At 34.5% G+C, this 17,755-nt stretch overlaps 1 protein-coding gene across 3 annotated transcripts in view; it reads left to right on the top strand.

Moving 5' to 3' along the window:
- The window catches only part of PCDH9 (protocadherin 9), an 892,769-nt gene that overhangs the window by 302,129 nt on the left and 572,885 nt on the right, over nucleotides 1–17,755 (top strand). The window contains exon 3 of one of the 3 annotated variants that reach the window (XM_002913049.4): nucleotides 14,596–14,697. The exons of 1 other annotated variant lie outside the window; for it this stretch is intronic. In XM_002913049.4, the coding sequence (XP_002913095.1) occupies nucleotides 14,596–14,697 (102 nt within the window). The remainder of the gene's footprint in view (nucleotides 1–14,595; nucleotides 14,698–17,755) is intronic. One more of the 3 variants, XM_034665276.1, reaches the window with a different exon arrangement.

Genomic DNA, 17,755 nt, shown 5'->3' with positions numbered 1-17,755 from the left:
ATTTATTTTAATAAGACTGTGGACAAATTTTTATACTTCTCCATGCTTTAGAAAGCTCACTAGGGAATAAGATTGGAAAGAATATTCTGTATTTGGAGAAGATATGTACAATGTCAATTAGCTTAAAAACACAAAATACAAGTTGGTAAGTTTTAGTCAAGCCTTGCTCACAATCAACCATTAACACAAAAGGGTCTAAGCTATATGGATAAATTACATATACAGTTAATACTTAGACCTACAATTCTGGCCATATTCAAACACTTTTTCATAGTATTTGATTTTAAACTCCTGAGACTCCTTTTTAGCTGATGTTTCAGAATATCTGATTGGCCCTATTAACTCCCCAAATCTGAACATGGGATATTTCAAGTTGAACTGAGAAAGATGTGTTTTATGAATACATTTGAATATTGAGTTAAGCAGATGGTTTCTTGAGATTTGGTTATAAGTCCCTTCCAGGGAGAATTTTTTTTTCCTATTAAATTGAATGGCCATCTGGATTGAATAAACTAGAGACTCTAAATTCAGTCTATTGATGGGTCTTTGTTACTAGTCTTTTTCATGAGAGTGATCTGGGCAATTTGTGAGAATATTAATGAGCTGGGTTCAGAGGTCCCTTTAAACTCTGTAAGCCTATAATTTAAAATATGGGATTGAGAATATGGCTGAATTTCTTTTTGCTTCAATTATATTAAAAGGAATTAAGATAATTTCTACTCTATGTCGTACGTCATCCAGAACAAAATAATGGCACCCATTGGCCTCTGAATATTTGACCTTGGGTCAGTCAGTCTCTGTGCCTTAATTTCCTCATTGATAATAGAGTTTAAGAAAAGAATCTTTAACATCCCTTTCAGCTCTAAGATTCAGTGAGCCTATCAGATATTGAAGTCACCCAAAGGAAGGGAATTGCTACAAATCCTTACTTGCAAGCACAATTTTCAAGCCCAGATTCCAACTCTTAAAAGAGTTTCAGTACTACTGAGGGGAATAAAAAAGGAGACCTAATAGAACTTCAAAAGAGCGAAGGCTAAAAGAAAGGCAAACAGGGATTCAGAACTACTGAGCTCAGTGTCAGGACTGTGAATCATATTTACTCTGATTTCCTATTTCTTTTCATGTTGAGTCTCAAAAGAAACCAGCTACCTTATCTGGTTGCTTCCTTCTGCTTCTCTACAGACACACAGACATGCAGATTCACACACACACACACACACACACACACACACACACACACACATCTTCAAGCCCCTACCTCTTAGAAGCTGGAAAAAAAGTTGTATTTTGTTTTTTAATGTGTCCCATAGCTGTTTGGATTATTGCATGATATTATGGCTTGCAAGATTAATTTAAACAATGTCTTGCAAAAGTGAGATAAGAAAATCAACACAAATTAGTGTTGGTGGTTTCGTTCTCTATTTTAGGTCTCTTGGTAATCAAAACAGTAAGAAAAAGATATTGTGTAGTCTAGCAGAATCTTCTCTGTTATTTCACTGAAGGAGGGTGAAAAGTCTACTCATTCTTGTCAGATCCTTATCATCCAAAGTTGAATAAAAAAATCTTTGTAAAAGAGCTTGAATTTGTAATAGAGTGCTAATTCAAGATTACAAAGTGCCATGCTTCAGTGGTATTGAATTTAAGAGGCAATAATTAGGATATATGTGTGTGTGTGTATTATACTCTCTTTTCCTAAAATTATTTTTTTATTTATGCATTATCTTGGTTTGGAAGTGTATTTCTGTTATCAGCATTATTTTTTAAAGATTTTATTTATTTAAGAGAGAAAGAGAGCAGGCATGAGAAGGGAGGGGGGGAGGGACAAGTACACTCCCTACTAAGCATGGAGCCTGCCTTGGGGCTCCATCCCAGAACCCTGAGATCATGACCTGAGCCGAAACCAAGAGTCAGACGCTTAACCAACGGAGCCACTCAGGGGCCCCCCTGTTATCAGTAATATTAATATGAAGAAAAATGTTTTATAAAATGTCCTCTATTGTTTAATCACCTTTAAATATTGCCCCTCGTCCAATTCATAAAAACTGTCATGAACTTAAACATCAGTCCTTATTTAGTGGAGTATATTTATTGTAGTATCCCTGTAGGACAAAAGTGTGTTATTGTCTAACAAGGGGCTGTCTTTCTGTATTCTTCTAAAAAACTCATATAAGGAAAAAAACCTGTAAAATGCTACCAACTATTCCTATTCTCTTTAGGTATTCTCTTTTCCCTTCTGTTTTGAGATATGTATATATATGTTGCTGAATGCATTTGGGAATATAAAGAGTTCATAAAAATGACCACATTGAAAATACTGTCAACTCTTTGAGGACAAGATTTCTTAATTGTATTCTTTTGACCAATCATTAAAGAATATTTGGCACATAGAGGTTATTAAGAAATATTTGTTGAATGAACGGATGTGTTTATTGGAAGAATTTATAAAATCATAAAATTTATAGCATGTAACGTGCTCCTTGAAGAGAATATTGAATCATATGTTTTATCATTTTCTTCCTCAGAAAACAGATATTTCCCAGTTATGCTTGATATTTATTACTATAAATTTTCAAAATAGATTTTTATGTTTCTGTAATCTATTTCTGTTCATTTTCATACCTCCCTTTACCAAGGGAACAACTTCGTAAGGAGAAATCAAAGAAGTGGTAGTGTTTTAGGGAGTCATCTAAGTGTTACAGTTCTGTGACCTGAGGATTAAAGATAAACAGTAAAGTGGTTTTGCTGAAGTTATGTTTGTTTGGAGCTTGGAGATAAAGTAATTCAAAAGATGGACTCGATTAGCAGTGACTACATCTACAGTTATTTCCTTATTTGTTAAAATACATTCCTTCAGGGATTCTCAGCCCAAACCTGTAAAACGAACCATTTTTAAGACCTTGAAAGTGAGCATGTTCCTCATGTGACTTGATTTTGCTCCTTAAAATACATAGAACTTTAATTTTAAAAATAGATTTTAAAAGTGCTCTAGCCTTTTAAACATTCACAGCTTGATAGATTCCAGACTTGCTAAAGAGTTTCCATCCAACAGCACTGTGATTAGTTTCTTTAATTTGGCCCTAAATACTCTAAACTATTTCAAAAGTTACCCAATGCACCAATTCTTTTTCTAGAAAGAATGTAGAAGTGTAGTCAGTAAACATCAGGCCTTTGATAGTGGTTTTTTTTTTTCTCTTTATGAATAAAAAGAAGTATATGGGGCCTGAGAGTTAAAGTTTTACTTTGGTTTTAATACAGCCACATGTTTTCAAAGCTATCAGCAAGAAGAGAACAAATGCTTATAACAGAGTCAGTGGTAAAGTTTCCACTTTCCTGTAGCTTCCTTTATCAATTAAGTTATTTACACCATTTTATGAAGATCTAAAATTAGAAATTTATATTTAGGGGAAAAAAACCCTTCTCTAAGTTTTGGGTGACGTATCTAATAATGTCTCACATATTTACTGCAATTTTTACTTGGAGAGGTAGAGGAGATCTAAACTCTAAACTTCCCATTTTACAGACAAAAACACTTAGGCAAAAACGCATGGTCAGATGGTGGTGGGGCTATGGGTCGAATCCAAGACCCAGGAGCCAGTTGGAACTTTCCACTATATTCCGGAACATCCTCTTTACTCTAAGTCATTAAAGAGTTGTGAATTTTCACTCAACTTTAGATACTGTACAATTTGTATAAGTGAATTAAAATCAAAATATGAAACACTCAACTTACAAAAACACATCTTAAAATTATGTATTCAAGGGGTAGTGTTTGTTATTAGTATACTACAAAAAATCAAGTGTGTTCACTCTCTTGTTCTCTCTGTATAGGCTATTAATACTATAGGTTTCAACTTCAGGGTCTGTTTTAGAAAACTTTACAGGGAGAGGAGTAAAATAAACCTCTAAACTTATTCAAGAATTTGCCTAGAAAAGATAATGTTCAAATAACTGGCACAGCCTTGAATTTTGAATTCACTTTAAAACACTCCGGATGTGTGTCTCTAAATTTATTACCTGATTTCTTTGACTGAAGGTTGACTTGAAGGCTGTTGTTAAAGACTGGCATGCAGATAGTGAAGGCTAATATTATGTTAGACATTTATTTTTGGAAAGTATTTTTCATGATATAAGGACATAGTTCTAGTAATGGAAATTATATTCAGTCCAGATTTTTAAAAATTTCTCCGTATCACAGAGATTTCAAAATATAGTTCTTGATAAAATTATTTTTCAGAAATATTTCACCCTAAACTCCAGATGCATTTTTGTTAGACATTATATACATTACCTTAGTATAAGTATAAAATGTGGTTTATGTATAGCACACTTAAAATTTTATAAATGGGGCACCTGGGTGCCTCATTGGCTCAGTTGGTTAAGTGTCTGCTTTTGGCTCAGGTCATGACCCCAGGGTACTGGGATTGAGCCCCATGGCAGGCTTCCTGCTCAGTGGGGAGTCTGTTTCTCCCTCTCCCTCTGCCTGCTGCTCCCCTTCTTGTGCTCTCTCTTTCTTTGTCGAATAAGTAAATAAAGTCTTTAAAAATTATGAATAAATAAATACATATTCATATACATATACATACTTTATATAGTTAAGGGTGAACTCTTTTAGAAAAAATGTAGTACTTGTGCTATTAATTAAAGTAATCCTATGTAATAAATACTCATTCATATACAAATATACGCAGTCATCTCTATGAAAAAATATATGAACCACCCACACGAAACATGTCTTTACAACCGTGGTGTGTATGTGCACACATGTAAATGCAGTTCACAAATGGCCACTTCTGTAGGGATGGAAAGCCCATCACTGTATCCCTGGACTCTGCCACATCATAGGCTCATAAAACTTTTCTGTGCATTTTGATAACAAATACTGTTGTTTTCTATTAAGTTGGTTTTAGCACTATGTATTTGGTCCTCTTTCAGAACTCCTGTCTCAGGGATTTTAGTACAACAAATAATGGAATAAACCTAAATGAACTACAAAAAACTCCAAAACAATTGCCTTGAATAAAAATAGAGCATGAATAATCCTGATCAACCCCAATGCTGCAAACTTCTGTTATTGTATTACTTGAAATTGGACAGAAGTTAACATCTCTCTTAAGTGTATGTGGAGTTGCAAAGGCCTACATTGCCTGCATCATTTATTTAAATGCATAATTAAGTTACAATGTGCAGTGTCGACTGGCATTAATAGGTCTTTGCTCAAGCAATATAACATGTAATAGTTTTGTAATTTGAAGCCTTTCAATGTATTATTGCTCTTGTGAAATGGCTTTATAGTAAGGTAATAATACAGGGAAAGGACCAATGGAGAAATTTTAAAGTACGGAACATTAATGTTTGAAGTATACTTTCTGAGGAATTTTATTTCTATGCATACCCATAGCAACTGGGTCAAAACATAAAACTCTAATATAACACAACATCCAGGCAGCATTTAAATAAAACTGTCGCAGTGTCCACAGAGCAGCTACAATTTGTAGTCCTCGTAAGGTGGCTTTGCATTGCTCCTCCTTTGTGAGTAATGACTTGAAATTGTATCTAGTTTATCTATATTAGGTTAGCTTAAGTAATTGCTCATGAAAGAATTTATAGCCAGATGTGGGAAAATATATGGGCTTATTTATGTATTTATTTACTTAGCAAGATTTTGTTCATCCCGTGTACCTGGCACCCAAGCACCTTGAGAAATCTTTGACACGTTGAATGTTCGTTCAAGGAGCTCTGCTCTGCTGTTGCATATTTAGAGGGACCCACTAAGGAGCTTTGACATAGGGAGCTGTTGTTTAACTCTTAATTGAATTATAAAAAATTCTATGAGACTTCAAAATTATTTTTCCCTTTTTTCCCACTCTCCTTACATATTTTATTGAGAAAAGAAGACAAAATTCAGCCAAATGCAGCCTTTCTGAAAACCAAATGATTATTTTTAGACTATATCTCTCTCTATCTGTCTTATCTCTATTTCTGCAGTTGTGAATAGTCCCTTAGGAAAAGCCTTGCAAGTCATTGCAAAAAAAGAAAATCAACTGGAAAAGCATTCTCTGGAAATGGACAATATACAGAGTTACTAAAACTTCATAGTAACTGAAGTTATTTATGGCAATAGGTTGCTCTCAAATATCACTTAAGCAATAACACATTGAAAGAAGCTCTTTCTTGGTTACGGTACTTGGCATCTATACATTTTATTAAATTGTTAGAATTATTTGAAAAATGTCAGCCAGCCAGTGATAGAGACCATTAAATTTTGGAAGAGTGTATAAGACAGAAATTCCTAAACAAAGAAAAAAAATAAAATGTCTCATCTGGTGCTTGGGCTTGTACCTCTTACTGAATTTCCTCAGACTTTTTAATTTCACATTCTTAAGATTTTTTTCCAATTTTTTTTCACTTAGTTTGTTAAGATTTTTTCTGATTATAAAGTATCCCTTGTATCTTGGCTGTTTTGAAACAAGTGGGTTTCATTTAGTGATCATAAAGTTGTAAATTGTGTAAAGTTTCTACTAATGCTTTAAATATGATCTATTTGCAACAACAAACTGCACAATAAGAAATAATTTTTTTTAAGGATTTTATTTATTCATTTGTCATAGAGAGAGAGAGTACAAAAGCAGGCAGAGGGGCAGGCAGAGGGAAAAGCAGGCTCCCTGCTGAGCAAGGAGCCCAATGCAGGACTCGATCTCAGGAGCCTGGGATCATGACCTGTGCCAAAGTCAGATGTTTAACCAAATAAGCCACACCGGGTGTTCTAAGAAATACTTTTTTAAATTTTAATTTCACTTGATCAGAAGGAACTATAATTGAAGAAGCCCAACCATTCTACTTAATGGCCTGTGCCAAAAGACTAAAAAATCATCTTTTGTTTTCTCATAAATCCCACATGGAATTCTCAAATTTTTGCTGTTTGTTGAACAGTAGTGACCACCTCTATCTGACTAGTCACTGTACAAACCTGGATTAAAAATGAAAAGGCTTGTTTGGATAGGGAACAAAAAACTGCTATTGAGAAAGAGAAGAGAGGAGGTACCTTTGAGACATCAAGAAGGAAGAAGGAGAGAGGGGCTCCTGGGTCACTCAGTCGTTAAGCATCTGCCTTTGGCTCGGGGCCTGATCCCAGGGTCCTGGGATCGAGCCCCACATCGGGCTCCCTGCTCCGCTGGGAGCCTGCTTCTCCCTCTCCCACTCCCCCTGCTTGTGTTCCCTTTCTCTCTGGCTGTCTCTCTCTCTCTGTCAAATAAATAAATAAAATCTTTAAAAAAAAAAAAAAGGGAAGAAGGAGAAATGGTGTCTCCAGACTGAAAGGAGGTCTGAAATGGGGATTGTAAGAAGGGTGGAGGAAAATTTATATAAAGTTGTAAGGGTTATTGGTCATTTCAGGGAGTTCTGAAGCAGACCGTAGTCAACTCGCTTACCAGGTGGTTTGCTGCCCTAGAAGTACCAAAGGTGAACTTGGCAACGTCTCCTGGGTAGGGAAATGCTGCAGGACCGGGAAGTTGAAAGGAGCTATTTGTTCATGTATAGAGTAGGTAACTTCAAATTTATCCACTTAGGTAATATATTACTGTGAGCAAGTTACCTCTTGCCATGAGCTGCTAAGGGTCCAGTTGGAGAACAAAGTGTGAAGACTAAAACCACTGCTTTGTTTAATGTTTCTACCACAGGTACTCTCGATCTATGCTGCTAGTGCACCTTATTTTTGTGATAGCATCTATGAGACAAAATGCTAACTTGGGGATACTAATTTCCAATGAATTTGTCTGTTGTGGAACAGAAGAAAAACAAAAACAAAAGAAAACAGCTACAAAGAAATTATCACCTAGAGAGTTAGAAGCCAAAACAATCTGGGTGAATATAAATCATTGTAAAGTCTTGTATTTATTCATTTATTCCACTTGACGTTTTCACTTTAATACTATAAAATACCTAGCAATGCTGAAGGCATTGTATTACATACCTCTGATAAACTGTCAGTAGGAGGGTCTGTTCCTCATGAAGTGAAAAAAAGCAAAACTATATTTAAAGGAAGTAGAGAAAGACCGTTATGCTTTAGTACCATAGAGGGAAAAATAAGCATGTTTCTCACCTGGCCTTAGAGAAAGATTTTCCTTTTTTTTTTTTTTTTTAAAGATTTGATTTATTATTTGAGAGAGAGAGCAGGAGCAGGGATGGGGGAGGGAGGAACAGCAGAAGAAGAGGGACAAGCAGACTCCTGGCTGAGCGGGGAGCTCAATGTGGGGCTCAACCCAGGACCCAGATATCACAGCCTGAGCCGAAGTCAGATGTTCAACCAACTGAGCCACCCAGGCACCCTCGAGAAACATTGTCTACTGACAAGGGGAAATTGACCCTGTGCCAAATCTGAAGACACCTAACACCCACATGGTATCTTTATTTCTGAATATGCACAATTACAAGATTTTATGACTTATAAAGCTGTTTTACAACAATTATCAAAAATCTTGTTGAGGTTTTTAACAAAGCCACATTAATCCTTTTTTTCTATGTGCTTATTAATGTTTAGGTATTTGAAAAATTTAGAGAAAGTAAAAAGAAATAAGGAAAATACCTATGTCCCTGTACCCAGAATTAATGTATGCTAATATTTTGTGATATTTCTGTCTCTAATTTTTTTTTTTAAGATTTTATTTATTTATTTGACAGAGATAGAGACAGCCAGCGAGAGAGGGAACACAAGCAGGGAGAGTGGGAGAGGAAGAAGCAGGCTCACAGCAGAGGAGCCTGATGTGGGGCTCGATCCCATAACGCCGGGATCACGCCCTGAGCCGAAGGCAGACGCTTAACCGCTGTGCCACCCAGGCGCCCCTCTGTCTCTAATTTTTAAAGAAAAAATATTATTTTTTTAAAGAGAGAGGGAAAACAAACAAAAAAATAAACAAATTCCTATATACTAAAGGTATAGTTGACATTCCTTTTGAATCCTTTGATGGTCCACCTTTGTTTTTCATTTTACTTAAGGAATCTCTACCTTGAAATTCTTATAGATTCTGGCCATGTGTATTTCTATTAGTTGAATAGATATTTATATGGCATTTGGTTTTAAAATTTATTATAATGCATTTTTTAAAATCAAAATACCTATTACCCAAGCTGAATAACTTTGTGTTCACCACAGTTCAATGAAGATTTTAGCTTTGTTTTCAAATTATATTTAATGATGATAGGAAAATAAGCCAATGGAGAAGACCTATAGAAGATATTAGAAGGCTGCTGACACAGGCTGCTGGCTTCCTGATTTGAAACACAGTAGGTTCCAGGACAGTAAGTGATTGGAACAAATTTTCAGAAATAGTAAGAATCCACACTACAGATCTCTGAAACTATACATTTTCAACAGTTTCTAGAAATGCCCTTAAAATATGTTCTTTGAACTAAGCATGTTTAGGAATGTTCTAAGAGTTCTTCCCTTGTCTGCTTATAAATAAGAAATTGTTGGGGCACCTGGGTGGCTCAGTCGGTTAAGCGTCTGCCTTCAGCTCAGGTCATGATCCTGGAGTCCTGGGATCAAGCCCCGCATCGGGCTCCCTGCTCAGTGGAAGTCTGCTTCTCCCTTTCTCTCTCCCTCTACTCCTCCCCGCCTCGTGTTGTTCTCTTTCTTACTCACTATCTCTGAGATAAATAAATAAAATCTTAGAAAAATAAATAATTTTGTTCATTTGTCTATCTGAGGAAATATTTTAGAGTCAGGAACTAGTGGAGAACATTATCAGAAAACATACTTTCTAAGAAAGTACTTAGATTTCATTTTCTCTATACTTTGCAGTTTGTTTTTTTTTTTAAATAACAACAAAGACAACATGAACAGTTAATGATTCCAGAAAGAGAGCACAGAGGTAAAAAGAAAACCATCAGTGTGTGGTGTCCTAGAAGGCTAGTGACATAAATATGTCCAAAAGGAAAGGAATTATCAATTGTGTTGAGATGAGAACTGAGAATTGGTCTTTGAGTTACTAATATAGAAATCATTTGTGGTTATGGCAGAGCAGTTTCAGTGGAATGGGGGTGTTGAAAACGTGACACATGTGGGTCCTCCAAAAGAATGAATGGAGAGAAGTTCAAGACACCAAGTACACACAGTTTTTTAAATTCTTTTCTGTAAATGTGAATTTCTTATTAACCTTAGAGCTCTTTTTAATCAAAAGTTTTAAGAATGTTTTACAGTTCTTCACAAAAAGAATTTCTTAAAATGGGTAGGAATAACATTTTCAGTGGGAGTTTTTAACAAATGGAATTATTTAATGAAACCTATAGTACAAAAATACAAGGCTACTGCCTCTATAATGATTGCACAAAATTTATAACAGTGCCATTGATTTTTAGCAAACAATCTTGATTTTATAAGAAGGTAGGAGGAATAGATTAAAAGGGTATATTGTTGCTGCTATAGAGTTCGATAGAAAATGTAAAGCACCCCCTTTTTAGCAAAAAAAAAAAAAAAAAGCTATGTCTTAGTTATGGTTATGTGATTTTTCATAAAACTTTTGTTGCTTTTGCCACTGTTGATACTTTTCTCTTGATATCGTAGCTATGAACTCCCTTCTTAGAAATTTGTCAAAAATATGAAAGCTAATATTACTGACCACGAGGCAAGTTTGAGTAGGCCGCTGGCGGGCCTGCATCCCTCCCTCTTTCTTTCTCCCTCTCTTCCTCCCTCTTTCTTTCTCCTTCCCTCTCTCCCTCCCTCCCTCCCCCTCCCCTGCCTTCCCCACCCCTCCCCTCCCTTCCCCTTCCTTCTTTTCTCCTTCCCTTCCTCCCTCCCTTTCTTTCTCTCTCTCTCTCTCTCTTTTTTTTTTTTTTTGAGTAGGTATTTCTGTAGGTTGTGAATGACAGTTTCCTAAGAACTACAGTGGATGTTTGGGGGAAGAAACATTTATCCACATATTAAACAAGAGACTATTAATCGTAGGTAATGGAAAACAGCAAGTGGATTTTAAAGTATAAAACAAATGTATTTACAGTGATTTCCACTTAATGTGATTGTTGTTATTGAGCTCTGGACCTCTCAAGTGATTTGTCTGCAGTATGAAATCTGATTTAGCAAATTCATCCTAACCATAATTCATTATATAGTTATTCATATCAAATTTGGCAAACAGAAAAAAAAATTTAGTGGGTGAAATCTTGAGACATTTATAATAAATCTTCTTTCCATTTCAGGCTACAGCTGTCCCTGAAATAGAAACTTGTTAGAGAGAATTCATAGTGATTAAATTGTTCTTCACTTAAGAACTTGTTTCCTTAAAGTTTTGGCTATTTATAATATTTGATCTCAAAATATTGTTTATAGAGTTATTTTTAAATTTCTTTTTTTCTCAGGCTTATAGATTTATAATCCCCAGAGGCTATTTACGTCATAATATTCAAAAATTTTAAAAAGTGAGGAGGAATAGTTGGGTTAAACTTTTCCTTTGGTGTCATTCACTGCTTTACAAACAGCGGCTGCCCTAGAATTAGGCACAGGAGAGGCTTAGGGTTGACATCTTGTTGGGATGGAGGGACTTACTCAGGTGTCACAGGTATTGCAAACACACCCAGTTTGCTTATATTTCTTTATTGAACTTGGGAGAGAGAGGAAGGTAACTCAGGTTCACCCTTGGCAGGACCACTGGGAAGCACTTAACCCATTATTTGGTAGTCCTCCCTTGTGTTAGGCCCGATTCTGTAACTTCTCATCCCTTGTTAAATTTAATGCTCTAATAGCTTGTCCCATTCCTCAAATCAGTCCTCACAGGGTCCATTGTTAACACACTGTCAAAATCCTTGTGGCTCACAGACCATATCACAAGAATTCATGTCTTCTAGCCTTTGCATATGCTGTTTGTTTTGTCGTGAATGTGTGTTAACCATGATTCCCTCATTGGCCCATCTTTTCAGATTCTTCCCACATATCAAACCCAGGAGCCTAGTCATCCTGTCTTCTTTGTCCCTAAGCAACCTGTGCATACATTTTCATGTGGCATTTTCACATGTCATGGTAGTTATTTATTTCTATGTGTGGTTTCACTGCTGAAGTGAATATTACAGATATTAAATGCCATATCTTAATGAACCAATAAAATCCTGACACATAGCATGCACTCAGTAAATATCTGATGATCAAACAGATGAACAAACAAGCAGAATAGAATATGAATGAATGAGCAAATGAAGGACCTTCTTAAGGGAGATATGGCAGAAGAGAAATAGCCTGAGTTCTGTCACTTAGGAATGTTTTTACTTGGCAAATCGCTGCATGAGGCCACAGAATGTATCATGAACCTCTGTCTTCCCCATCTGTTAAAGAAGGTTTATGTTTTTACCTCTCTGCAGAGGTTTCTTGTAGATAATACATAAAATCTTGTATGTAAAGGTATAAAGTATTATACAAATTTCAGATTTTTTTCACATTCAAAGGCATTATGATATAATCCATGAAAAAAACAACTCCCAACATATGACATTAAATAAGGAAAAGGAAGAACAAATGCTAAAGAGCTCAAGAGATCAGACCAAAAGAGGAGTGAGGCCAAAATTTGCTTTATTGTCCTGAGCACCAGACAAAGAAGTGTTAACCCAGGGATTCTAAACTCTGACTGCACATTAGAATTACCTGGGTATTTAAACCATGTTTTTGCCTGAGCTCTAATTCATCTCTGTGAGGTAGGGCTCAGTTATTGGTATTTTTTAAAGCTCCCCAGGTGATTCTAATATACAGCCAGGGTGAGAGCCACTGCCAGGCCCCAGGAATTGAAATGTTTCTAGGGAGAAACACTGCATAAGACATGAGATGTTTTAAAAAGATTAATCAGCATGAATAGGTATGAGGAGAGGCTAGGGACAGGAACTGAATGATTAAAATGTCTGGGAAACATCATAGATGACAATAACTGCTTTAAGGTTGAAGCTTTTTTCTTTAGAAAGCAAAGGAAGCCACTGTGGAGAAATATGAAAGATACTCCATAATCAACAGTGACATTCAGACAAACCTAGGCACATCCCAAGAATTAAACTGGCAGAGCAGCATTCTACAAACTACGTCTAAAAGTTACTTAGGTTGCAAGCAGTGGATAAAATGGTTATTGCTATTTATTTATTTACCCATGAAAAGTTCCTAGAGGAAGTAAGTTTTGAACATGGTTGAAATGATAGTTTGTACAGAGGATAGGAACAAAATATATATTTTTTCATGCTTAAGGGTTTCTAATGGGGGTTTGAGTTTGAGAGTCATGCCTTCCTAGTCTGTCCTATTGCTATTTCCCTTCAACTAACAATGAAATAATCAACTGATATATTTGAAATAGTAATAAAGGGAATCCTAGAATTCTTTTTTGCTGTTTTTGCCCCTTTTCTGTGTTTAAAATTATTTCAAAATAAATCTAAAAGAATGTAATGTGTTTTAAAATATTTAAATATATAAAATAGTGGTCTTGAGGTGAAAATATACTGAACACTAGCCTCAGAAATTAGTTTGCTTTTTAAAATGTCTTTGATAGTAATTTTCTAGCAGATTTTTCTTTGGTATGGGGAAAGTAGAATTTCATTAGTTAATTGAAAATGTACCATACTAGTTTGAAAAAATATTATCTTCCCTTCCCTACTTATGTCATACAAATCTGTTCCTATGTTAGTCTTATGAAAGAGGAAAGACGGTATACCAGTGGTGAACCTTTTTTGGAGGCACTACAATATCTTTCATTAATGTAGAAAACTTAGAATTTCCAATGTTATGTTTAACAAATGGCCACACAGCAATACTTATAAATGTTCCTTGCCTTGAATCTAATAAGAGACTTAGGAAAGAAAGAAACAAGGATAACAGGAAGTGAATAATACCTTATTTTCACATAAAAAAGTCTTGTGAGGGATATGGAAAATAACCATTTTAATATTTTTATGGAGAAAGGTCACACCATAATTTAATGTCTTACATTGCACAATTCACATCCTTTTCCTCGTGAATTATTTTAGTTAACCTGTTTCAAAAAATACTTGAAATTTGGTACAGAAGAAAAGTGAAGTAATATTTCAAGACCTTAAGCTTTCAGTTTTTCACTTTTGTTTCTTTCAAATGTATCATTTATAAAGACCTTGCTTGTAGTAGATAAGGTATGAGGCATGCTCCTGGAAACCTGGGTTTGCAGCCCAACCTTGGGAAGAATAGTTTGTATGCCTAATTTTCCTTACCTGTAAGTGGGGATAATAGTAATATCTATGTCGAGATGTGTATGATATATATCAAGCACTTGGATAATACCTCACAGAAATAGTAGCACCATATAAGATTTAGCTACTAAAATCATAAACATAGTGATACTGCTTAAAAAAAAAAGACAGGGTAAAAATAAAATAACTAGATTTGAGAGTCTTTAGTTTCATTTATAACATTGTGACAATTTGTTTATCCTGGAGACATTTTTAATCTTTTTTTGGAAAAGGCTCCATATTAATGCATGTTCCTCTGAGTGTAGACCCTTGCCAGTTCTAATGGTACTCCTTGAATTACTCTTAGCAAACAACCATGTCTCTCAAAAGACACTCTAAATGTGGAGTAGTTTGTCACAATTATTTGGTAATCTCTTTCAGTGTAACTCACACAGCAAAAGTGACAATATTCCTGTCACTCCTCAGAAATGTCCCAGCTCTGCGGGTTTCCACATTCAGGAGAATGAAGAAAACCATTACGAGGTATGCTGTATCTCTATAGACACGATGTTAGTACTGAGCAATTTGCATTTTCCTAGTGATTTTATATAGTCTGAGCTAACTATTATAAATATTTTCTTTGCCATCCTCTTTTATTTTCATATTTTTATAATAGTACTTTTTAAAACAACCTAATTTTAGAACAAAAGGCAAATAATATTTTTCCTCTTTGGTCATAGTCCAGCTATTAAATATGATGTTCTTGTCATTGAATGCAAAGTGTTGATTATTACCTAGTTTTGGAGAAAGTAATGAGCAATTTCTTTTGGAGTTAAAGATTCTTAATTGATTCATTTTTAGTAGTTGAGCTCAAAGATAGGAACATCTATCTGTTGAAAGACTGATTTGCTTCATTCCCTATCCTTAAGGAAGATAAAGAAGACAATGTTGCTCAATATGAGCAGGTTAACTGGAATTTCCATTAATCTTTGCCCTTTTTTCTGCCTTTTCTCAGCTTGATCCTTTATTTCCTTGTATATTTGGATTTAAAATAAAAATTACTTTTCTTTTTCTTTAATGAGTCCATCCATTCTAAAATGTAGAAGATCCGTATTTTATTCTTTATTCTTTTTTTTTTTAATATTGGGAGGGCTATCCCAGTACTAATTATTCTAACATGGCTGGACGTAAAAATCTGTTATCTTCCTTTTAATTTATTAAAATTGTGGTTTAAAATATATAACAGAATTTACTTTTAATCATTTTAAAGCTACAGTTCAGTAGTGTTAAATATGTTCACATTGTACAATAGAAGATCAATTTTTAAGGAATTGTGTTTCAATAGTTAACTCTAATATTAATACATACGTATTTGTTTCATGTATTTCTATAGTCTTTACATATAGATTGTAGATAGATGATGGAGAGATAGATATAGATATTATGTATATGTATATATATGTATGTGTGAGTGTTAGTGTGTTCCTATGTATTCTATTTTCTCATTGAAGCTAGGTTTTTTCCCCCATTTCCTTAAAGGTACTGAAAATATTTTGATTATTATTGTTTTTGCCAAGTAAAGGAATCTATCATTCTCCAAACTCCCAGGGGTAATGTAGGTCAGAGAAACACTATGGTTATAGAAATTTGATTGAGTAAGCACCTTCTTTTCTAACAAACTATTAATTGAGGTGGAAAAAGAATAAAGTAATATTTTGGACAGTTTTATTCCTTAATACTTCCTTCACATTTTTTCTTTTTCTTTGTGTGGATCTAACTATTCAGAAACATCCTTCTAACCTATAGCATATATTCTTCCTCCTATTTTGCTTTTTATTTTCTCTCTTTCTCCAAAATCTCAATCACTTGACAGTTGAGAGAAGAACTATAATTTAGCCCTTTGATTTTTCATCATTACTGTGTGTATTTCAAGTGTGTAGAACATGGAAATTTCTCCCACGAGTCACCCTTATTTCATCCAATAATAACACAATAACACTTTATGGCAGAAATAAATAAGTTTTATTCATATATAAAAACCCATGTAAATATTTACAAAGCTCACACAGAATGTTCTGAAAGTCACTGAAATCCTGAACATTTCCTTATTTTTTTGTAGAGAATTTAAATGAGCTGTAAGTAAAATAAGTTTCTGTGAACCATATTTTTATTCCTCCTTAGATATTTTATAAGGCCCAAAGCACAAGAACACAGTTTGTACAGGGTTTATTTGTCTAGAGAATGTGGATAAGAAAAAAATCATACTCAGAGTTATCTTGTTGATTTATATTATGATTCCAATTATCAAAGAATGGTGAAAGTAAATCTGCTGTGTTATATTGATAAACAAAGGGAAATAAATTATTTTAGAATACTTTTATCCCACAAATTCTCACTTTACCATTATATTCCAGGCCCATCATAGTCTGAATGGTTTCAGATTAGGTCATCTCTAAGGTCCTCTCCCTCTCTAGTGCTCTGTGATACTAAGTAAAGATGATGATGTTGACAGCTGACACTTGTGTGGCACCTGCTCTGTGCCAGGGTCTATGTCAGGCTTTTTATGTGTATATTTGGTCATAATTTACATTTTGTCCCTGATGAATTTAAATTGCTTTTCATCATAATATACCTAATTTAGTAAGTATACATTTTTTTTTTTTAGTGCAGAGGGAAAATCTCTGATGTTTCTTAGAAATTAAAACTAGGAAACAGAAGTAATGCCACCTTTGGAGTGCTGTAAAGCATTCTGCAAGACAGGGTTTCTGGATAAATGCTTAATATCTGTAGACCAATAACAAGGGGATAGTTGCAGTAACCTGCTCCTTAAAAGTTACTAATCTAGTATTAACCATTCTTGAAAATTAATGAGAGGTGATTATAACTTACAAAGTTGGTTCCTGTGTTATGCTGGTATTTTTTTTTCCTTTATATTGAATAATGTGGTAAGTCTGGTAAACATATTATTACTATTTTTTATTTTCTCACCATTTACACTTTCCCTCCTTAGTCACCTTACTAAAGTAAAAAAAAAAAAAAAAGAACGTTAGTTTCCTAATATGTCTCTAAAAAATATTTAATTAAATAAAACCATACGGTCCAAGTAGAAAGTCATATTTCTTGTTAACTGATATTGATTAATCTGAATGTAGTTCATAAGTTTGTATTACGACTTTAGATACAAAATGGAACAAAGGCTGTATGACTAGCAGGCTTTTAATCATTCTTAAATTATCAGACTTTACCCATCATGCTTAACTTACATATAACAATTATTGCTTACATGTAGAGGAATGTTAGTATCAGCTATTGGGTAATTTTTGTACCAGATATTACCCCAAGCATTTCATGTGAATTACCAAATTTTGTGTAATCTAAGATGTTCTGATGTTACTATATAACATCTTAGTATAACACATGCTATAATTTCATTGACCATTGGGGAAAAATGCTGTTGATTAAACTCTGGTAAGTGCTTATTTATGATTTCTTTAATATGTATCCTGCTTTAAGATATGTTAAAATATAAGAAGGCTTACATATTGGGGCGCCTGGGTGGCACAGTGGTTACGTGTCTGCCTTCGGCTCAGGGCGTGATCCC

The sequence above is a fragment of the Ailuropoda melanoleuca genome, chromosome 7 (genome assembly GCF_002007445.2).
Source record: "Ailuropoda melanoleuca isolate Jingjing chromosome 7, ASM200744v2, whole genome shotgun sequence".
NCBI lineage: Eukaryota > Metazoa > Chordata > Mammalia > Carnivora > Ursidae > Ailuropoda > Ailuropoda melanoleuca.
The sequence above is the reverse complement of the archived record's forward strand: the minus strand, read 5'-3'. Positions and strand labels throughout refer to the sequence as shown.